General features: G+C 44.9%; 1 protein-coding gene across 5 annotated transcripts in view; it reads left to right on the top strand.

Annotated features, from left to right (window-relative positions):
* Window positions 1-21,560, top strand: part of LOC119969636 (calcium-responsive transactivator-like) — a 98,690-nt gene extending 77,130 nt beyond the window's left edge. For 4 of the 5 annotated variants that reach the window (XM_038803539.1, XM_038803540.1, XM_038803537.1 and 1 more), the window contains one exon: window positions 19,016-21,560. In XM_038803539.1, the coding sequence (XP_038659467.1) occupies window positions 19,016-19,053 (38 nt within the window). In that variant the 3' untranslated portion in view covers window positions 19,054-21,560. The remainder of the gene's footprint in view (window positions 1-19,015) is intronic. The other variant, XR_005461432.1, reaches the window with a different exon arrangement.
* Window positions 21,561-24,410: the final 2,850 nt, after the last annotated feature.

Below are 24,410 nucleotides of genomic sequence, written 5' to 3'. Positions count from 1 at the left end.
GGGGATCGGAGAATCGTCGCCAATCGCGCGCATGCGCAGTCGGCGTGGCGCCAGTCGGGGGCCATTGAAATAGGCCCCCGCGGTGATTCTCCGCCAGCAGCTGGCCGAGTTCCTGCCGGCGCGGTTCACTAATGGTTCTACCCGGCGGGCACTCGGAGTGGCGGCTGCAGATTCAGTCCGCGGCCGCTTTGGTGGGAGGGCGGGTGAATCCGTCAGGGCGTTGGGGGTGCCTCCAGGATGGCCAGGCTCGCGATCGGGGGCCACCAATCGGCGGGCGCACGCGATCTCCAGGGGGCCTATATTCCCAGGGGCCGGTCCACTGTTTGGGTCCGCCATGTTGCATGGGGCCGCCACCTCGCGCGTGCGCGGACCTCCAGCCGGACGTGCAGGGCCCCGTGTCAGCAGCCGGACCTGCGAGGACTACTCCCAGGCCCTGCTAGCCCCCTGCAAAATGGAGAATCAGAGTGGTTCACGCCCATTTTCTCATGGGCATGGGGCATAGCCCCATTATCAGAGAATTCCGCCCAGGATTTTTCATCTCATTTCAAGTGGTGTGCCATGACTGCTTGTGGAAGTTTGTTGAATGTATTGCAGTCCCGTATCTGTGGTAAATGTCTGTAGCTTAAGCAACTTTGGCTCAGAGTTGTAGAACTGGAATCCCGGTGGCAGACATTGCAGGGCATGAGGGAGGGAGGGGGAGGCTTGCCTGGACACATTTTTCCAAGAGGCAGTCACATCCTATAGATTAAGTAGAACTTTTGTGTTGGTCAGTAATTAGGAAGAGGGAGAGCTTGACTGCAAGTCAGGCAGGTATGAGGATCTAAGATGTAGTTTCAAGGAGCCTTGACATTGACCAATGGGGGTACATGGTACTTGCTACTCTTGTGGATGAGAACAAAAATGGCAGGGCGGATGAGCAAACTGACAAAGGTACAGGATGCCACACAAGTGGGGGAGAATGAAAAGGAATGAGGTAGCGGTAGGGGAGAATATAATAAGACACAACCTTGTTTAACCCCGGTCTTCATGGAGATAAGCTTTGTGGTGTTTCAGTTGGTGAGCATCACAGCTTGCATGTCACTGTGGAGCAGCTGGATAGACAAATTGCCAAGGGCAGCCAAATCTGAGCAGTATACTCCATCGGTCTTTGCGGTTGCCAGTGCCAAAGGTTGAGAAAGGCAATCGGTGCTGTTCCTGGTACTCTGCTTGAATTTTCTACACAGTGAAAGCCATGCCTGTGCTGCCTCTCAATGGGCAACAACTACACGGTGACTTTGGAAGGAGTTTCTCAGCCTGTGGGAGGGGGTAATTGAGGAGGATTCTTGCATTGATCCTTCCTGAGCCAGACAGCAGGTAGACTCCTCTGTAGTTACAGCAATCGCACTTGTCTCCCTTCTTGAATATAGCCACAAGATCCCCTGGCAGACACTCCTCTTCCCAGATGAGGATACAAGGTTTTGAAGCCATTCCAGGAGTGTTTCCCCACTGTGTTTAGAATTTTAGCAGGGATTCCAGCTGCCACAGAGGTCTTACTGTTTTTCAACTGTTTGAATAGCTGTTTTAACCTTGCTCTGGAGCAGGGTAGCGCTGACTCTAAGCCGGATGGGGTTATAAGAAATGGGCTTGAGGACATTCAACTTGAACACAATCTCGATTGAGGAATTCTCTCTCCGGGGAGCACTGACTGCCTCCCCATCCTTGATGAGCTCCCCTCCATGCTTAACTCTCAGCACCGTGGACTTTGAATGATTGGGCCATAGATAATCTTGACTGTGCTGAGAAAAATGTGCAATTGGTGTCCACGAGTTGTTGTATCTCCTCTGTGCTTTCTACCCACCATCGTTCTTCATGTCATGGGTTTTATGCTGTACATGCCTTCATTTTCCTTGCTGTCATAGTGCATCTTACCTCCAGAAAATTACCCACAGGCGTGGAGATAATCTACAGAATGGACAGGAGTCTGTTCAACCTATGCTGCTTTCAGTCCAAACCAGGATCACCCCAGTCATTGAGCTTCAGTGTGCAGATGATGCAGTTGGAGGGGTAGTCGGATGGTGGGGGTTAGTCAGGTCATGTCTGAGGGGACTTGGGGGTGATGGGGATGCGATGCTTTGAAGGGGTGGTGGTGGGAGGTTCGACAGGGAGTTAGGAAGGGCAGTGTGAGTGACTGGGGTGGTCAATTTTTTAGTTACCCAGGTATTAGACTAGATTTTAACCTATCTAACATTTCCTGGATAACTGTCCGGGTATATAGCTCCGAAGTGTCCAAAGTCTCTGACTCTAACTTACAGAGGGTTTCAGGAACATGGAAATTGCCCATTGGAATTTCAAACTTCCCAGGCCATTCCCATGGAGTCATTTAGCTGGGACTTCTGAGGGGTTCTGTAGCGTTTCACCGACGTTTGTCCAGTCTCCGTCTATCGGGAGACCGGAAGATCTGGGCCACTGTTTTCACCCTTGTTCATCTCTATGCCTGTCTATAAACAACGTATTTTGAAAACTAATGGCCAGGTTTAAATTAAACCTGGTATACCGGTAAGGTATGGCCCAGGAAAGAATTCATTAGACTTTGACAAAGATACAAATCCACATACTATATTTTTTTTTTAAAGATCCATTAACACTGAGAGAGAGGGCAAATTGTCTTTTATTTTAGGATACTGTGGGTTGTTTTGTTTAGAATGTTGTCGGCTGTTTCAGAATGTTGTGGACTGTCTCATTTGCTGTGGTGGAATTTGTCACAGCTGCCAAAATGTGGGCAGAGGTTTGAGAGCAGGTTGATTATGGATTGGCCTGGAGACTCGTCAGTGAGATGGAAACTCTTAATAAATTCTATCAGTATGTTTTATGGGGCAAAAAGATCAGCTAGAAGTGCATAAATGTTAGAATGTCGTCTGACATTGAGTAAATACAGTACGGCAGAGGTTTGAGCTCTATTGAGTGTCCCTTCACCTGTGTTTCTATGAGATCATGTCTTATTATTCTAAACCCCAGAGAATGTAGTACCAATTTATTCAGCCTTTCATCATAGGACAACCCTCTTATCCCAGCAACAAATCTATTGAACCATCACTGAACCACTTCCAAGGCAAGTCTTCTCCTTCTACTTCTTAGGCAGTCCCGTGGGGTTGAGGATGATTTGCTTCCAAACTAAAAATGAGTTGCCAGGTGACTGAGGAGTCCGATGTGTGATCTATCTGTCACAGGTGGGACAGACAGTGCTTTGAGGAGCAGATGGATGGGGTGCTCGCGTTGGGAATTGCTTCTTTCGCTGTTGATGTTTGGATTCAGCTTGCTCGAGGCAATGAAATGCAAAGTGTTCAGCTCCTTTCCGGATGCTTCTTCTGCACTTTGGGCGGTCAGGGCCAGGGATTCCCAGATGCCAGTGGGGGCTTTGTACTTTTTCAGCGAGGCTTTGAGGGTGTCCTTGAAACATTTCCTGTGCCCCCCTTGGGACTCATTCACCATATCGAAGCTCTGGGTAGAGCGCTTGTTTCGGGAGTCCTGTGCCAGGCAGACAGATGAAGTGCCCCGCCGTGGGGAGCTGATCAGGTGTGGTCAATGCTTTGATACTAGGGATGTTGACCTTTTTAAACAAACTTTATTTTTTTATAAATAGAGAGTACCCAATACTTTTTTTCCAATTAACGGGCAATTTAGCGTGGCCAATTCACCTACCTTTTTTTTGAGTTTTGGGGGTGAGACCCATGCAGACACGGGGAGAATGTGCAAACTCCACAAGGTCAAGTGACCGTGGGGCCGGGATCGAATCGGGTCCTCGGCGCTGCGATGCATCAGTGCTAACCACTGCGCCGCCGTACCACCCTCTAGGAATGTTGATCTGAGAAAGAACACTGAGGTTGGTGCACCTATTCTGCCAATGGATTTGCAGGATCTTGCAGTGGCAACACTGTTGGTACTTTTCCAGGGTTTTGAGGTGCTTGCTGTACATAGTCTATGTTTTTAAGCCATACTAGGAGGCCGGGTATCACTACTACTCCATAGACCATGAAGCTTGGTGCTGGGATTGAGGCCCTGGTGTCCAGTGGTATTCCGCAGGGATTGGTGCTGGGTCCTTTGCAGTTTGTAGTGTACAATAATGATCTGGATGTGAATGTAGGAGGTATGGTCAGTAAGTTTACAGATGACACAAAATATGTTGATGTGGTAAATAGTGAGGAGGAAAGCCTTGGACTAAAGAACAATGTAGACAGGCAGGTTAAATGGGCAGAACCGTGGCAAATGGAATTTAACCTTGAAAAGTGTGAGGTAATGCATTTTGGGAGGACTAACAAGGCAATAGAATATACAATGAATGGTAGGAGCGTAGGAAGTACAGAGGATCAGATAGAACGTGGATGTTGCCTGGACTGGAGCATTTTAGCTATCAAGAGTGTCTGGATAGGCTGGGGTTGTTTTCATTGGAGTAGAGAAGGTTGAGGGAGGGCCTGATGGAGCTATATAAAATTATGAGGGCCATAGATAGGGTGCATAGGAAGGAAATTTTCTACTTAACGGAGGGATCAATAACCAGGGAGCAGAGATTTAAAGTAAGGGGCAGGAGATTTATAGGAGATGTGAGGAAATGCTTTTTCACTCAGAGGGTGGTGGGAATCTGGAACTCAATGCCTGAAAGGGTGGTAGAGGCGGGAACCCGCACAACATTTACAAAGTAATTAGAAGAGCACTTGAAATGCCATAGCCAATGGGCGGAATTCTCCGCTCCCGGGAAAAATCGGGAGGGCCGTCGTGAACTCAGCCGAGTTTCACAACGGTCTCGGAGGCCGCTCCTCGCCCCCTATTCTCCCCTCCCGGCGGGGCTAGGAGCGGCGCTCCGTAACTCTCATCCGCCGGGCGGCGCGCCGAGAGTGACGTGACGGCGGCGCCTATGTGACGTCAGCCGCGCATGCGCAGGTTGGCCAGCTCCAACCCGCGCATGCGCGGCTGACGTCATGACGGCTGACAGCTCGAACCCGCGCATGCGTGGTGGCCGTCTTCCCCTCAGCCGCCCCGCAAGACGTGGCGGCTTGATCTTGCGGGGCGGCGGGGGGGAAATAGTGCGTCCAATTGAGATGCCGCCCGACAATTGGTGGGCACCGATCGCGGGCCTGTCCCCTCCCGAGCACAGTCGTGGTGCTCATTCCCCACCAGGCCCCCTACAAGCCCCAAAACGGGCAACTCACGGCGATTTCACGACACAGCGACCAGGTGTGGTTGCCGCCATCGTGAAACGGTCGCGAACGGCAGGCCGCTCGGCCCATCCGGGTCGGAGAATCGCCGGTCGCCCTGAAAAACGGCGAGCGCTGATTCTTACGAGCAGGGGGTGGGAGAATTGCGGGGGGCGCCAGGTGGTCGTGAAATTAGTCGGGGGCCCTCCCGCGATTCTCCCACCCGGCGTGGGGAGCGGAGAATCGCGCCCAATGAGTCTATGGGCAAATGCTGGAAAATGGAATTAGTGTAAATTGGTTCCTTGATGGCTAGCATGGACACAATGGGCTGAAGGGCCTCTAACTATGTTGTAAAAACTTCGTGACTCACTATGACTCTTAACACCTGTACAATTGTGGCAAGACTTATTTATTTCTGTACTCGAATCCGTTTGCGATAAAGGTTAACATGCCTTTTGCCTTCCTAATTGCTTGCTGTACCTGCATGTGTACAAGTTTCTGTGTTCCTTGTGTGAGCACGGTCCCAGTCTCTTTGAACAATAACATTTACAAATTTCACACCTTAAAAATTATTCTGCTTTTCTGTTCTTACCAGTGTGATGATTGGAAGATGTTAGGAAAATTGGATTAGAAATGTAATGGGCAATTTAAGGGTTGAAAGCCTGGGGTTAGAATTTGTTTGTTTAATTCTGTTTGCAGAGCCTGGGTGGTTTTAGCAGCCAGCAAGTGAAATTAACACAGGAATGTGTTACTCAGTCTAGGCTAATGCGTAGTGGTTTGCTTGCGGAAGTCCCTGGGAAGTTAATGTGCTTTTGAAGCCTGTCGAGATAATGGGCTGGATTCTCCGAATTGAGGCTATGTCCGGAGCAAGTGTCTAGTTTTACCGACCCTCCGACTAGTGAGGGGCTAGCAGCTGCGCCACATAAAACACACGGCCTTCACAAAATAAGTGGCCAATCCACCTACCCTGATCATCTTGGGGGTTGTGGGGGTGAGACCCACGCAGGAAGGGGAGAATGTGGAAACTCCACACGGACAGTGACCTGCAGCTGGGATCGAACATGGGTCCTTGGTGCTGTGAGGCAGAAGTGCTAACCAGTCTGCCACCGTGCCATCCCTAATATTGTACATATAATAGAATTTAGTGGGCGACATTGTGTGCAGTGGCTATCACTGCTGCCTCACAGCGCCGAGAACCCAGGTTCAATCCCAGCCCCAGGTCACTGCCCATGTGGCTTTTGCACATTCTCCCCTGTCTGCATGGGTCTCACCTTCACAACCCAAAGATGTGCATGTGCATGGTAGGTGGATTGGCCACGCTAAATTGCCTCCTAATTGGAAACAAAAATGGAATCGGTTACTGTAAAATTATTTAAAAAAATAATAATAAAGTTTTGTTTTAGAAATACCAAAGCCTTATTTTTTCATGCATTCACTCCTGGAGCGAATCATTCTTTCTGCACAGTCTTAAAATACACTAAAATATCAGGGTTTTGGTCCAGTATGCTAGCCACAGTTAGATCCTGATCTTGGATCATAGTACCAGCAAATGAATAAACACACACTTCGCACGTGATTCTCCCTCTGCCACCTTGATGCCCATTAACACAACTGTAATGAACTCCAATTGGCTTTATTGGTTGGCCAATTGGTGTATGAGCTCCCTCAATGATAGCTCATTGAGGGGGCCCATATAATCACCTGTGTAGGCTTTGTGAGCCAGTCTTAAGTTGACTGGACTGCTAGCAGCACTGTTTGTAGCTGCTCCTGTAATATCGTTATTGTAAATAAATATTGGTGTGGTGACGGAACTCCTGCCTCCCGTGGATTACTACAACAACCCACCTATATTTCTTTGCAGTCTCTTTGTGCCCTCTTCAGAGCTTATTTTTCCACCTAGTTTTGTATTGTCAGCAAACATAGATACATTACTGTCTGAGTCTTCATCGATATAATTAATATAGATTATAAATAGCCAAGGCCCCAGAACTGATCTTTGCAGCACTCCATTAGTCACAGCCTGCCAACTAGAGCTAAGATACCTTCATCCCTAGTTAGTTCCAAATGTATTGGTCGAAGAAACTGTCGCAAAAACATTCCAAAAACCCGTATTCTAGACCACTCTTGCCAATTTGATTGTCCCTGTCCGTATGAAGATTAAAGTCTCCCACAATTATTACATTGCTTTTGTTACAAGTTCCAATAATTTCTTGTTTAATAATCTGTTCAATGGTATGACTACTGTTCGGGGCCTGTAAACTACTCTCAGTAGTGTTTTCAAATTTTGCTATTTATAACATGGAGCCTACTTCATGATCTTCTTTGGCTGGATCCCATCTTTCTAGAGTCATCCTTTACTATCATGGCCAACCCACCTGCTTTGCAATTTCGCCTGACGTTCCAAAATGTGTTTACCCCATTGCCCTGTTTATTCATACCTTTTGCATGTCCATTGCCTGTTTATTCATACTGCTGCCTGTCCATTAACCAGTCCTCTACCCATTCTAATATTACACCTTTTGTGTGGCACCTTATAGAATGTCTTTTGGAAATCTAAATATACTACATCTATTGGTTCCCCTTTATCAACCCAACTAGTTACATCCTCAAAAAACTCTAAATTTGTAAAATACATTTCTCTTTTTTTTCTGTTTTTTATTTTTATAAATTTAGAGTACCCAATTCATTTTTTCCAATTAAGGGACAATTTAGCATGGCCAATCCACCTACCCTGCACATCTTTTTGGGTTGTGTGGGCGAAACCCATGCAAACAAGGGGAGAACGTGCAAGCTCCACACGGGCAGTGACCCAGAGCCGGGATCGAACCTGAGACCTCAGTACCGTGAGGCAGCAGTGCTATGCACTGTGTCACCTAGCTGCCCTACATGCTACTTTTCTAAAACCATGTTGATTTTGTCTGATCATGCTATGGTTTTCTAAATGCATAGTCAAGACTTCCTTGCAAAAAGATTCCAACATTTTCTTTACAACCAATGTCAGGCTAAGTGGCCTGTAATTCCTTGATTCCAACCTTTCTTGAACAGTTGCGTTATATTTTCCACCTTCCAATCTGTAATAATAATCTTTATTGTCACAAGTAAGCTTACATTAACACTGCAATGAAGTTACTGTGAAAAGCTTCTAGTCACCACATTCCGGCGCCTGTTCGGGTACACAGGGAGAATTCAGGAATGTCCAATTCACCTAACAGCATGTCTTTCGGGACTTGTGGCAGGAAACCGGAGTACCCAGAGGAAAGCAATGCAGACACAGGGAGAACGTGCAGAATCCGCACAGGCAATGACCCAAGCCGGGAATTGAACCTGGGACCCTGGCGCTGTGAAGCAACTGTGCTAACCGCTGTGCTACTCAGCTGCCCAATGCTGCGACTGTTCTGGAATCCAGGACGTTTTGTAAAGTTAGAATTTCAGCATCCACTAGGAGTGATTTTCACCCCGCATTAGCTGTCAGCAAGAACAGTGGCGCTGGCATAAAATATGGCGAGAATCGTGTTTCCCGATTTTCGCTGGCGAGATTGCGTTGTCCAATTTTCCAGGCACCTCGTTGGTGACGTAACAAGAATACTGCCACGGAAGCTTGGGAACCTCATTTAAATAGATCAGCATATCATTCGTGAGCCCTACCACCGGGAATTCCCCTCTCAGAACCTGGTGACCTGTACTCCGAAGGGAAATCGGAGGTGAACACTTATCTCGTCATCATTCTCTCGGGTGCCGATTGCAGAGGGGGGCAAGGGAGAGGACGCAGGAGACCCAGATAAGTGCAACTTGGGACTTGTGAGGAGGGGGCAGTGGGGTCTCTTGCAGGCCTTAGTGGCCCTTCATGGCTGCGTGTCTTTAGGTTTAAAGAGATCTGCCATTGCTTCCCAAGTCCTCCTTTTTGAGTTTGTAGTGATATCACAGCTGAGGCAGCTGGAATGTAGGTAGGAGCAGATGAATCCACAGGGCAGGGAGCAACTATGAGGTCCCTGGGTGGGGTCCCGTGAGGTGCCAGGCTGAATGGGCAGAGTGGGAGACTCTGACAAGGGGTGGTTACCAGCCTTGTGAGGGCTGAAGACCCTCACATAGAGGGGAGGAAGAGTACAATCAGAATGTACCCCCACACTCAGGCTGCACTTTGAAGCCTGAAGGCATGAGATGTCTGGAAGGTCAAGGCCACTGGTTATCGAGGTCAGGCTGTCAAGCACGAGTGTCATGGGCGGCTGGCTGTTCAAGTTGGGAGACTCGTTTAATCGGCCGCCCATGAGAGCTGGAGGCGAGGTGCCCTCGAAGAATGACGTTGACTGCAAATTATAGTCTTGACATGCATCAGGTGTGCTTCGCCTGCCACAAGTGGAAGCCAGTCTCCTAATCACCTCCCTGAACCTTCCTTGATGAGATATAGTGCATTTTAGTTAGCATTGCAATCCACAAGTGTGCCACTGATTAGCTTCCAATTGTTAAACCTTTGGAAGCAAAGCCCCCACATTTTGAACCCCAAGTCTAAAACACACATCTCCATGACAGAGAGATAACACAGATGTGGTCGCCAATGCAAGGCGTTATGATGAAGGCGCCAATAATTCACTCCATTCAGGCCCCATTCACCTGCAAGGTTAGAATGCAGGTCCATTGAATGCACTCAACTGCGCTAACTCCTCAGCCTTGGCGGGAGGTGGACGCGAGCATACGGACTGCTGAGGCTCTCAAGGGTCGAAGCGTTTCATTCAGGTGGAGTTGAGAGGGGTGTCTGTGGGGAAGTAGCTATCGTGTGACAGGGGAGAAAATGAGGCACATTGGAAGGGCGCTGTTATAGGGGGATGTACACGATGGATGACCCAGATCTGGGAGGGCTATGGATCAGGACATTGCAGTGACATTGATGTGCCGCTGCACATGGGCAGGACAGCACCTTGTAGAGGAGGTTGAGGCAGGGTCCGTTGATCTTCAAGGAACAGGGCCACAGATGGCATAGCTTTGGAGGAGACACTACTGGCCATGGGTATACCATTGTAGAATGTCCTACCTCCAGATGTCAGAGGTCCATTGCCGGAGAAAATTGCATACGCCCGGTGATGCAAGAGTTGGCACCACATGGACTAGGAGGTCACGCATTGCCTATGGCCCTGAAAGTCTCTGCCACTGTGAACTTCGATGTCAGTGGCTCATTTAAGTGCTACATGGGTATATGTGCGGCATATCCCAGTCAGCAGGGCACAAGTGCATAAGCGATGTCACAGATGCGCTATTTGTCAGGGCCCACATGTACATCAACTTGAACCAGGACCAGGCAGCCAGGAGTGCCACGGGCTTCACCCACATAGCGGCATTCCCCATGTGCAGGGTGTCATCGACTGTACCCACGTGGCTCTGCACTGCCAATGGCATATGGGGCACCATCTCTGAACCGCAAGGGATACCACTCCCTTAAAGTCCAGTTCTTCTGTGACCATACAATCCCTTCATGCAGATGTGTGTCTGTTCCCAGGATCCATCCACAACAGTTATATCTTGGGGCACTCGGGATCCCAGCCATTTTTGAGGGAGAGCAGGGATTGGAGGGATGGCTCCTTGGAGACAAAGGCTACCCACTCAAGAGGTGGCTGATAATACGGATGCGGATGCGGCTTTATTGCATTGTCAGCGTGGAAGGTGGGAGAGACCATTCTCACATTGCACTGTGATGAAGCGCTGTGTTTACATGGGGGTCGCGGAGCATGGCGCCATGACATGAAATCGTGGAGCATCCGAATGGGAGAACAGAGTGACTTTTAATACAAGTGTGCTATTACAATGCTGACTTTTCTCTGTAAGTGGCTAGGTTCACCCTTGCCCACTAGGTGCCTATTGTTTCCTACACTTCCGCGGCCTTCCGCTACGTCTAGTTTTGTCCCCAAGACCCTCAGCCATGGAGTTCATGAACTGAACCATCATGCAGACATCCTCTGCCATGGAATGGACGTTCTGCTCCAATGTCCCACAGCAGATGCCACCCTCCCTGTGTTGGCTTAATTGCATAGGACTAATGGTGCCATCTCCTTAGACAGTAGGCGATGGGACTCCTTCAGTTGGTCTTTTAGTCCAAGGTGGGGATGCAGTCAATTCGTCCTGATGTTCGTGACTCTGCCTTTGGAGTTCCAGCAGCTCTGGGATAACCGTACCCAGGGGCTCAGCAGAATCCTGGGCTCCAGCATCCCTCCGAGTGCTGGATGCCTGGGATGTTCCTTCCTCCGACTGCTGTGGTCTTCAGCTGCAAGGGGATCACCAGTGAGTGGCCCTGACTGCTATTTATTCCCATCGAAGTGTGAGTATCTGTAATGGTGGGAGGTGCAGGTGACAGCTGTGACACCTTTTTGATGCTTGTCTCCAAGATGTTTCCCTTGGAGCTGCTAGGGTCTGTGGTCTCCAGAGGACATGAGGATAGTCTGGGCTATTCGACTGCTTGACCTTCAAGGGAAGCGAGATGGTATCAGTGCCTGGTCAGATGGTAATGAGGCGTGGCACGCATGGGAGGTGAGTGGGCTTCAGGGGAGCAGGTTATCTACTGGGGGACCATGGGATGTAGTGTGTGGACATGTGTTGGGACCCTGTGAGCTTGCTGGGAGAGAGATCATCTCAGAGGTGTGATGGGTGTGTTAAGGGGTGCAATGAGAGACATGACGAGGCAGACTGACCTGGCTGCACCAAGAAGGTCATTCATCTTTCAGCGCTGTAGCCCCATCCTAGTATAGAGTGAGCTGGCACTCACTATCGTGGCCACAGCCTTCCAGGCGGGGTTGGTGACCTTGCTTGCTGAATGTCTGGCCGATCATGGGTAGAAGTTGTAATGCCTATGCTTGACACCATCCAGAGGTTTACTGAGGGCTCCCTCTGTGAAATGTGGTGCTGTCTTCCTTGCAACCCCCCCCCCCCCCCCCCCCCGATTGGACTTGGAACAAGCACTGCAGAGGCATTTAAAAGCAGCCCCCCTCTGATTGTAGAGATCATATTTTCCCGGGCAAGTGATTCGGAGGCAAGCTGCGAAGAGCGCAGCGTGAAACGCGTGGAAAAACAAATTGTTAAAGTGGCTTAATATAAGGCAAGTTTTCCCACTCTTGGCACCAACGGTATTCTCCTTAGCTTTTTCGCCGGGATGAACACTGTTTTTCGACCCTCAGGTACAGGCCATCAGGTCCTGGGGATTTGTCGAATTTTAGTCCCTTCATTTCCTCTAATACCTTTTCTCTGGTGATACTAATTACACTACATTCCTCACTCTTATTGGCCCCTTTTTACTCTTCATTTCTGGTGTGTAACTTGTTTCCCCCTGTGTGAAGACAGGGCAAAGGGCTGGATTTTCCGTGTCAGGATTCTCCGCTGTGCGGAGCCGGGGATTTCCCGACGGCATGGGGCTGCCCACAATGGGAAAGCCCATTTGCCGGCTGGCGAGATGGCGAATTCCGGGGCGCGCCGGTGTGGCGGGACGGAGAATCCCACCCAAAATATGTGTTCAAAGTCTCTGCCATTTCCTCATTCTCAATGACAATTTCTCTTTTCTCTGTTTCTAAGGGACCAACGTTTATTTTAGCCGCTCCTTTTTATATACTTGTAAATGTTCTTACAATCTGTTTTTATATTTCTGGTTAGTTTCCTTCATAATCTAAATTTTTTTGGTTTGATTTTTACCACACTTTTTGGTCAACCTTTGCTGGTTCCTGAAACACTCCCAATCCTCAGGTTTATTCTTCTTTGCTAAACATACACTCTCTCCACCACCGACAAACAGTGACAGCCTTGTGTACCACCTCCAACAACCCATGACCACTTCCATCTAGGACAAGATCAGTAAATACTTGAGAACACTTGGGAGGTTCCCCTGCAAGTCACTCACCATGCTGACTTGGAAATAAAGCCGTTCCTTCACTGTCACTGGGTCAATATTCTGGAACTCCCTCCCTAACAGCACAATGTATGTACCTACATCAGATGGACAGCAGCGGTTCAAGAAGGCAGCTCATCACCATCTTCTCAAGGACAACCAGGGATGGGCAATAAATGCTGGCTTAACTAGCATTGCCTACTTCCCATAAATACATTTTAAAAAATGCTTTCTCAAGAATGACTACCCTTATCTAATGAGGGACGTTATTACAGATTTCGACCTCCCTTGGATATTCTCCTGGGATAGTCTTTGTGGTCTTTCCTGTAAGCTGCCCTGCAGACTTAGTACAACTTTTCTTCTGTCTCTCATGACAAATAAGAAAATAAAACTTTTTAAATGCTACACTGACCCTTTGTAGTGTCCTAGAAAGATGCACTTATCCTGGACAGTCTCTGAAACCAGCTATCTCACCCTCAACTTGTCACTCCACTGATTCACATGGCAGTCTTGGAACTGACTCTGACCATGTGTTTCATTTTCATTTTATTTCTCGCATCCAAAGGAAGTGCATGTGTTGGGGGCAGGGGTGATATTTGATGTTCTAGTCCTTCTAATATCCACTGGCTGGGAGCACAGATGCCAGTTAAACTGTCCCAAAACATGCCAGGTTTCCTTCCGGGCCTCTGCCAAGGCAGAGCTTGAACCTTCTGATACGGGCGATGTTGTGACAGGTCCATATTTGCTTTCACCATGCAAACATTAAGTCACACTATTTGCCACTTAAGCCGTCTTCCTATTTTGGTAACCTTATCTGGACAGATGGCAGCTCCGTCTTGTATAAGGCCAACAGGAAATTGCTGGCATATTTTTTGATGTTGGCCTATCTTCTTAACTTTGATGGCTGGATATCATGGTAACATGCTGGCGGGTGGTGGGTTGAAGGCTTGGGAGGGAGGCATTGAAATTCCAACGGATAGCCTACCTAAGAGCCCATCCACCAAACTCTCTTCAATCTTACGGAAGTCGGGTGAGGTTTCAGGTGGCTCATCTGCTTTTGGGTCAATTAATGGCCACTTCAGGAGCTATGTATTTCCTAAGTAAAAAAGGTTTGTTTCAGGTATTGAATTGGGTGTAACGGTTCAGTGATTTAGTTTTTTTCAGACATGCTACTTCCTTGTTGATAACCATTTATGTGAGCAAATTTCCAGCCAAGATAATAATTTGTTTTTCTACAAATCTCTTATTAAACTTGCTAAAAGTTCATATCAATGTTGTTACTGTTTATATATTGGTAGAAGAATGCTCCTTGATGCACAGTATCCCCTGTATTTGATCCTGACTCTCCAATTACACACTACCTAAACTACTTGAGCTCAGCCGATTGTGTTATCCTGAGTGTATTACATTGGGATGTGAAGGGTTAGTGAACAATGTGCTTTATGAAGGTCTTCTGCTGCTTTGTTTGACCTAATAATAGGACATTCTTTCGATTGCATACGCTTTTTAAAATCAAATTGTCCATCTAAGTTACCTGGACTGTACTTAGTGAAATTGTGGCACCAAGGATTTTTCTGGCGCCTTCAATCTCTCTCATTGAAATGCACAGTGTTCAATATAAAATTAAGAAACAAAGGATCTTCGCATTCTCTGAAATTATTAGGAGGTAATCGTCATGTTACCTAACCCTAATCCTTATTCTTTGATAAAACCATGCTTCATTTATGCCCTCCCGAATGATTTTGCTGAAATGCTACTTCCTTGTCAATCAATTTTGGGAGACGGGGATATCTAGTCCAATGAACAATGTTTTTCTGTGGAATGTTGTAAAAGGATAACAAGCTTCTAAAGGTACTCATTTCTTTTGTATTTTGGCCCTCAGGAACCCTTTGGGGAATGCTGACTAAAAGTGCTGCTGGTTCTTCTAGGGATTGTTTTAGAGTTTCCATGTTTCGGTCTAATGTTTCTCCTGTTTTTTTGGCTTCACGCAATGAATGGAAGAAGAGAATCAGTTATAAAAACATTTGCATTTCCTGACTTGGGATAAATGGAATCGCTGGAAATTAACAGGATTCAAAATAAACTTAATAGGGAAACGAGATTCATTTTGGGACCACATCTTGAGAAAAATGCAACACATCTGTGTCTTGTTCAAACACTTTTTTAAAAAAAAAAAGAAAAGAAATTTGATGTCTGTGTCGATTTAAAAGTATGGCATAGGAATTCATTATCAAAGTTACATGATAGTTATGTAGAGGATAGTGAAGTTTGAAAGTTAACAGCTGAGTGGCCCGATCTAAACAAGTAGCCTCTTTGGCATAAAACAACAGGTCCAAAATGATTAGCTTTTATGATTTTTTTGGTAAGTTTTCTATTTTGACTGGACTTTATCAAACCTCATTACTTATTTAGCAGCTGTAATTGTTATGTGGGAATTCGGTGAGCAAAGGTTACATTTTAATTTTACATGTATGCAGTAAAAGTTCTGAAATAAGTTTACTGATCTAGACATGTAGCTTTAAATCCAGAATTTGAATTTAGTTTTTTTAAAAACCTGGAAGCCCGACTACCATCAGTGAAATTGAGAATGAAGCTATTGGACTGTGGTAAAACCACAACTGGTACAATTAAAATACTTCAATCATTATGTTTACCTGCCATGGCCTACTCCAGTCCCACGTTAACAAATTAATTATTTAATTATCTGTGAAGTTGCCCAGCAAGATACTCCATTGCATAAAATGACTGTAAAAGTGATTTCAATTATTCAAAAAGAAACCCCACCATCTACGTCTCAGTGAGCGGCGGGTAATAAATACTAACCTCTCCAGAACATCCAGAGAATGAATTCATTAAGAAGTCAGATTAAAAATCTCTTCACCACCATTCAAAGGGTTTTACAGCCAATTAAATACATTTTGAACTGTATTCACTGTTTAATGTCTCATCCAGAAGGCAGCAGCTCTGACAGCGCAGCTCTCCCTCAGTTCTGCACCGGAATGTCTGCTTGATTTTTGCACTTAAGCCGTGAAGTAAACCTTGTGAGTCAAAATTGGAAGTGCTACCAACTGAGCTGTGGCTGACGCAGCTCAAGTAAATGGCTATTCTCTGTGCCCTTAGAGAGTGAGAGTACTGCTAGCTGTCTGAGAGTAGGGAATCACGGCCACACCTGCTCCCATTCTGATACTTGCACTATTCCCCAGCGGGGCCCACTGAATAATGATCAGAAGTACCGATATGATTTTAAAAAAATTGTTCTGCCCTAGTATAGCTACGTAGAGGTCAATTGTTGCGATTGGACAATTCATAAATACCATTTTATCCTATTCAATGAGGAAGTTCCTCATTGCTTACCCAGGAGGACATCACTCTCTAATTGGGCTCTCTAATTGGGCAATCTTCTCAGTCCAGCTTTGGCAGTGGGATTGGGAGGCATGCACAATGGTAAGTCTTTAGAACAGGATGGTTTTGTTTCAGTGGACTGTGAGTGATCTTGCCAGGGGAAGGGCAGAAGTGGCAAGACTCTCTGCCTGGCAGTGACCATAAACACATTGCATTTTTAAATCCCCCATTGTGGGCACCACTGGGATCTGATCTCGGTAATGGGCAAATTATTTTAATCAATTCTAAGGGATAAGATAAACCGTCACTAGGAATGGCATGGATTAATCAAAGACAGTCAGCATGGATTTGTTACGGGAAGGTTGTGTCCGACTAATTTGGTTCATTTTTTTTGAGGAAATAACAAGGAGAATGAATGAAGGTAGTGCAGTTGATGTTGTCTACATGGGTTTTAACAAGGGCTTTGACAAGGTTCCACATTGCAGATAGACGACAAAAAAAGCCCATGGGATCAGGGCAATGTAGCAAACTGGATAAAAAATTGGTTCAGTGGCTGGAAACAAAGGTTGATTGTTGATAGGTGTTTTTGTGACTGGAAGGCTGTTTACAGTCGAGTTCCGCAGGGCTCAGTATTCGGTCCCCTGCTTTTTGTGCATTTCCATTAATGATTTGGATGTAAATGTAGAGGGAATGAACAAGAAGTTTGCAGATGACACAAAAATTGGCCGCATGGTAGATAGTGAGGAGGATGGCTGTAGCCAGATGGACTGGTTAGATAGGCAGAAAGGTGGCAAATGGAATTCAACCCAGAGAAGTGTGGGGTAATGCAGCTGGGAAAGTCAAACAAGGCAAAGGATTACACAATAAATGGGAGGATATTTAGAGAAGCAGAGGAAATGAGAGACTTGGAGTGAATGTCCACAGATCCCTGAATGTAGCAGGACAGGTTGATATGGTGGTGAAGAAGGCATTTGGAATTGTTTAATTGTTAGCCGAGGTATAGAATAGAGCAGGGGGGTTATATATAAAACACTAGGTTAGATCGTAACTTGATGATTTTGTACAGTTCTGGTCACCTCATTACAGAAAGGATGTAATTGCACTAGAGGGGGTACAGAGGAGATTTACGAGGATGTTTCCAGGACTGCAGCTATGAGGAAAGATCGGTTAAGCTGGGTTTGTTCTCCTGTGAATAGAGGAGGCTGAGGGGAGATTTGATTGAGATGTACAAAATTGTGAGGGGCCTGTGTAGAGTGGATGGGAAGGGCCTATTTACTTCAACAGAGAGGTTAGTGACTAGGGGACATAGATTTAATGTGATTGTTAGAAAGATTAGAGGAGGATAGAAGAAAACTTTTTCACCCAGACTGTTGTGTGGGTCTGAAACTCGCTGCCTGAAAGAGCAGTAGAGGCAGAAACCTTCAACATTTAAAAGGTGTCTGAATATGCCCCTCAAATGCTGTTAGATGCAGAGCTATGGACCAAATGCTGGAAAGTGGAATTAGGTTGGATGGCTCATTCTTCAGCTGGCGTAGACATGTTGGGCCAGGTCTATTTCTATGATTCTATCTTCCTGCTGAAGCCATAGCCTGACAGGGGTCTGGAAGAGGTTTATCAGTGCTGGTCGCAGTAGGGAGGACTGAGGGCTTTCCCTTCCATAGAGGTGGGCTGGCAGCTATGGCCGCAGTTAATTTTACATCTTCGGGGGATGGGGAAAGGAGGAGAATGTCTCAAGGTAGTCCCCTCTTACAGCGACAACACCCACATTTGTCAGTGGGGGGGGGGGGGGGGGGGCGCAGTCTCTCCAATGTTGCAGGACCTCTGATTGGGCCTTTGTGCCTCAGAAACACACCTGCTTTCCTTAATTCGAAGCAGTCAGTTAGGAGGCTGCCTCCTGGAAGGACCCCTTTGGATTACCCACAGCTGATTTGCGTATAATGCACGTTTTTAAAAATCAAAATATTTTATTGGTTTTTATTTGAGGGGCCTGGTTAGTATCATAAAATAGGATGCTTGAGGGGCAACATGTGGCGCAGTGGTTAGCACTGGGACTGCGGCGCTGAGGATCCAGGTTCGAATCCTGGCCCTGGGTCACTGTCCATGTGGAGTTTGCACATTCTCCCCATATCTGCATGGGTTTCACCCCCACAACAAAGATGTGGAGGTTAGGTGGATTGTCCACGCTAAATTGGGAAAAAAAAATAATTGGGTACTCTAAACTTTTGTAAAAATAGGATGCTTCTTAGGCAGGGGAGCAAAGATGGACTGCAGTGGTCTGTACTAATTCTGCACACTTTGACATTTTCTTATGTACATCAGTACGTTAGGTAGAGTTTGAGATTTTATACCATTAGATAACAGATGGAACAGGTGTTCTCTGTTCACACTGAAAATTTACAACAGCATGCACTCGGCATTGTAGAATTTTCCAGAACTGTGTGCGTTTAACTTTTGTCAGTGACTTGCTGGTTTTATATTAATTGGAGTGAACAGCCAAGCTGTGAAATATGCAGCAAAAAAACACACAACTTTAAACTATTAATAGGGCAGTTAGAAATGTTTTAACTTCAATCTGTATTTTTTTACATCAGTTTCCTTTTCATCAGTTTTATTAATTTATTGATGCTGGATTTTTTTCCCCTTGCAGGCACAGTACGGAAACTACCAGCAATAGGAAACAGCTGATTGCCATCTCTGAAACAGTCATGTATACACAACATCCTTCATTGATTTTTACAGACTAAAATGAAGCATGGACTGTCATATTTCATTTTTGAGAAGTAGCTCAAAGCAGCTTCTGGATGTTGTAGAAATGTTCATTCTTTTCATGGTGAATAGTAACATTGCACTACCGATGACAAGCCAATGCGTAATTGTTTTAGACTTGGTGCTGTGAATATCGTACGTTTTAAATGGTTGCACCGTGGTACAATTACATCTGTTTGTTAATAGATTTCAACCCAATACTAGTGCACTGCCAATGGTTCCACCGTGGATACTAACGATAGATAGTTTTATAAGTTTGCGGGTGCTCTCTGAAGCAGTGAATTGTCTTGTGGATTTAAGCACCTGTGTGTTTATACAAAACTTTGCACTAAGATTTTCTTCTTCCACATTAAATGCAGCAACCAAGTATTGGATAACGATCGCTAAAAGTCCATTTGCGTTTCCAGCAAAGTCTAATTGAAACTCAATATGTTAAGTTGTACATTGAGGAAGCACATTGTCACCTTGACCCTAAAGCATAGGTAAATTACATCCAAGACAGGATTTAATTGTCAGAGGTAGTTGCTGTTGGTGCATTAGATTTCTATAAGGAAGGCAGTTAATTCTCTATTTAATTCCTATCGCTTGTCTGCAAATTGACATTCGTAATTCATCACAATTTGTTTTGACAAATGAAACACTTGGTAAGTGCTGCTATCACTTGAATCAGGTGAAACTGGTATAAAAGTCAATACATGGAGAGTTATGTGGCATGATAATAATGGGGCCATCAGGAGGAAAGCATATAAGTGTTAATTATTGATACATTTGAACAGTTTATATGACAGTGTTCATAATGAGAGTGATGTGTACATGAAATAATACTTACAAGCATTTATTGTTCTAAGGTTGTGTCTTCATAACATTGCCTCAAACATGATTTTTAAAAACATCACAGTTGTATCTAATAATTTTGTATTTATGAGTGCAATTCTTATGTAACTGAGTATTGAAAATAGTGTTTGGCAATATGAGCAGATAATGTTGATGAGCCCACAGTAACTTCTACTTTTAAGCTCTAAAAATAGTTTTCATGCTTATTGTTATTTTGCCGGAACTGTACAACAGCTGAGGAATCCATTTTGATATACAGACATCTTATGTTTTTGTAGCTTATCTTTGGTAGCACCTTGTCTTCAGCACCTTTAAGGACTTGGCACTGGTCTAAGGAGTACATTAGTTCTAGATTAGAGACTAAGCCTTGCTACAGATGACTTCATTAGAGCACTGCCTTTCTACATGAGAAGAGCACTGGGTTGAGTTCCAAGTTGAATGCTGTATGTACGAGTTCCATAGTTTGTCATCAGGGCTCTATGTGAAGTGGATTACAATTATTAATCAGTTAACACTAATTGGAGGGAAGGGCCTGACTACCTGTGCTAATAACAGTAAGTGCTGGCAGCAATTTTAAAGAAATCTGTAAAACGGACCATACAATCTTTCAAACTGGAGGATCCAGGAAACCCCATAAATCATGGGAGGAGATTGGGAACATTTGGAATAAACTTTGAAAAGTATTACAATAAATGTATTACATTTACAATCACATTTGAGTATCGATTTAACCAGAAAAGTATGTATTTGTTCTTAAAAAAAAATACTCAGTGATTCTAAAACACACAGTCCAAAGTCAACCATTTTGTGTAAATATTAAAAACATTATTTCCAGAGTGCACCAGCTTGTGTAACTGGAGAATCTTTGTCCAATGTGGGAATGTATGGACACGTGATTTAATAAGCACTGATGGCTATAATGTTTGCTGTAAAATTTGTATTTCAATGTACAATCACATGGACGTTTTGCATTTCATTTGCTGATAGAGCCAATGTTGTTTTTTTTGTCTTGCTGTTAAACAGCCAAATAGCTAAAATACAGATTGTACTGTGACAATCATCTGCTTGTTTTCAAGAAACAAAAAACTTGAGCTTTTAGTAATACTGAAATTTTTCGATGAAACTTGTTGTAATGTTATATGTTAAGTATTTATCTTCTCACCATTATCTAAAAACGTTAAATGTTGAGTAGATGTTTGTGCACCTCTGTAGAAGGAGGCAATTGCTGTTTGAATTTAGTGACCAAAAGACATTGAAGTTGTTGTAAGTACAAGTGAGTTGAATTGTCTTGCCTGTACTAGAAATTTTATGTTGCTACTTAAAAGTTGTTAGTTTAATTTTACAAGGAACCTAATAAGTCACTGAGTTAACTATGTTTTTAATGTGCTGTTCGCATGCAAATATCCATTGAATAGGATTGTTTGACTACTCGATCAGCCTTCTTTGCAAAACAAGACAAGTGGCGATTTTGCCTCAAACTTGTGAAGTGATAATCTGCGAGATTTCTGTTAGGCGGTGAGGCTTGAAAAAACGTGCAGGTAGCATGGAATTTGTGTGGATTATCGTTGCTTTTAACGGCAATTTTATTGATGCCCTAAATGCTTGTTTTGATTCAAACATAACTGCTTAGTGTGTGGTGGACTAGATACTCAATGCTGCAGTGGTAACAATTCAGAATATTCTTCTGGAGCCCCATAAATACACTGATTCTGGAAAATTGGGGATTGATATGGTCTTGAATTCCTTGTCCTGAGAAGTCCGTTGTGTACTGTAGAGTGACATTTATGGTTCTGGAGTACCAATCATTAAGTTTTGAGTTCAAATTACTAAATGACAAGTTCTGAAATTGAATTAAACCGATCAAAGAAATTGTTGGCTGGCACAAGGATAAAATATCTACGAGAGCTGCTTTTTTTTTCATTTTAAATTATCATTCACGTCATTAATTTTTAAAATCTGACTGCTTCACTCATGTCCTCCGTCAAAGGAGAGCTGCTACCCCCTTACCGTTTCAGTTCCGTATGATTGACCCACATAACGGTAGCACAGTAGCATAGTGGTTAGCACAGTTGCTTCACAGCTCCACGTTCCCAGGTTCAATTCCCGGCTTGGGTCACTGCCTGTGCAGAGTCTGCACGTTCTCTCCATATGTGCATGGGTTTCCTCCGGGTGCTCCGGTTTCCTCCCACAGTCCAAAGATGTGCAGGTTAGGTGGATTGGCCATGCTAAATTGCCCTTAGTGTCCAAAAAGGTTAGGTTGGGTTACGGGGATAAAAGTGATAGGGTGGAGGTATGGGGCTCAAGTTGGGTGCTCTTTCCAAGGGCCGGTGCAGATACGATGGGCTGAATGGCCTCCTTCTGCACTGTACATTCTATGATAACCTCAGGGCAACTGGGGATAGGCAATAAATGTGGCTTTGCCAATGTTATACACATCCAGAGACTAAATAAAAACACAAATAGGAAGATCAAGCATTCTACGCAGTGGATATTTGTTCAATCTCCCAAATGTGAAAAGAAAATCAACATTTTATGGTGTGGGGGAGGGTTGCAAACGTTTTCTTTAAAAAGAAAGATGTGCTGAGCAATCAAATGGTTTCTCCTTGCTTTGCTGAATAGAATGTTGCACTCTGCCTTGGTGGTTGTACATCTATCATTGCACGACAGATCTCTATTATCACTCACATCCTGAGCGAAAGCATTTGAAAACAAAACTTCTGTTTGTTGTCTATCTTGAAATGTAATTGTATGTAATCTTGTGCCACAGTGAGTTGATTCTAATAGATTCCAAGTAGAGTCTATGGCTGCTGTGTTCTTCTCTCCAATAAAAGTTAAGCTTTGTAATACATTGTTCACAATTTAGATTCTTAAGCCCCAGAATAATTTTTATTGTTCCTCTTTGAGCTCTCTATTTTAGTGATATGGCGCTCTGTACTGCACACCATATTCCATATATGGCCTCTCCTATGACCTATACCAAGTCAGAATTCCTTGTTTTGGGTCTTAACCAAGCCTTTCTTATCAAATTGAACAAAAAAAAGAGGTTTTGGCTAAATAATGACTACTGTATAAAGTTACTCTTACAATTGTTGCTTGGCATAGATGAGGCCTGTATATTAATATAGCATGTGTGCAAGCTGCCTTCCATAAAGAGATTATTATTACCATGATAAAGACAACTATGATACCTTAACAGTATAAAATTGCTGTAAAATGTCCATGTATGAAATACTGTTATTTCTATTCATCTTTCACACCTTGATCATGCCAAAAACATTTGTTTGTAGTATTGTAGATTTGAGTTTGCAATAAAATTATTTAGAAAATATTCAATTGGGTGCGGGTTATCACTGACCGAGTTTGAACTGCACAGTCAAGTTTGTGAACGAGCTTTTGGGAGTTCATAGACTATAGTCCAGGTGCCAAATGCCTCAAAACATTACTGCCAGCTTGAGTGATTGGTAAAATAAATGTGCGTTAACAACACATGCCACAATTAAAATGCATGTTTGCCAGCAAGATAAGGGTTTAAGAGATACGCTGTGGGGTGAAAACCTCAGGACTTTGCGGTCATTTAAAAAAAATGCTTTTCTGGGAAGTGAGCATTGCTGGCCAGACCAACGTTTGTTGCTCATTTCGAATTTTCCTCGAAAAGGCGAGGTGCCTTCATGAACCACTGCCGTCCATCTGCTGTATGTACACCTATGTCGTTCCACCGTTTGCTACAGTAACTTCATTGCAGTGTTAATGTAAGCCTACTTGTGACAATAATAAAGATTATTATTATTACATACACACACACAAACATAATCCAGGTTTGTGCTCACTCAGCGATGGCTCTAACATATGGTGACCCAGATCTGCTGAGCTTGGCGGTGAGGTCTCTGATGGTCTACTGTTTCATGACGGTCTCTTACTGCTGCAGTATGGTCTCCCAGAGGGGGGTATGGTCCCCTTGATGTCATCCACCGGACTACTGTTCTGCATCGGGGCAGAACACATGGGGTCCATGTCCAGGGGGATGAAAATGACAACGTCTGGGCGAACGCTTGGGCCGCAGCCTTGGCCGGGAAAGAATGAGGAAGCCGCCAAACATGATTTTTGAAGTGGAGCCGCCGCCAGGGAGGGGTTGGTGGTGGTGTGTTGGAAGGGAACCGCAAGGCTTACAGGGAACCCATCAAATAATTGCTCCCTCTAAAGGACTGAATTGACATTTTAGGCAGGAGTTTCCCTGAAGGATTCTGAATGCTAACGTTGGGTAACTCTACATTAGAGGCTGATGGATTCAGCCCTTAACCCGTGACCCACTGCGGGTTGTGACCCCCACTTTGGAAAACCCTGACCTAATAGTTAAGTCAAGTAATTGAGTGTAAGTCTCTTTAACATGTGATAATTGTTACTCCAGGCCTATTGACCTCTCTGGTTCAGGAATTGGACCATTT

The sequence above is a fragment of the Scyliorhinus canicula genome, chromosome 7, assembly GCF_902713615.1.
Source record: "Scyliorhinus canicula chromosome 7, sScyCan1.1, whole genome shotgun sequence".
Taxonomy (NCBI): Eukaryota; Metazoa; Chordata; class Chondrichthyes; order Carcharhiniformes; family Scyliorhinidae; genus Scyliorhinus; species Scyliorhinus canicula.
Note: the sequence above shows the minus strand (reverse complement) of the source record. Positions and strands in the feature narration are given on the sequence as shown.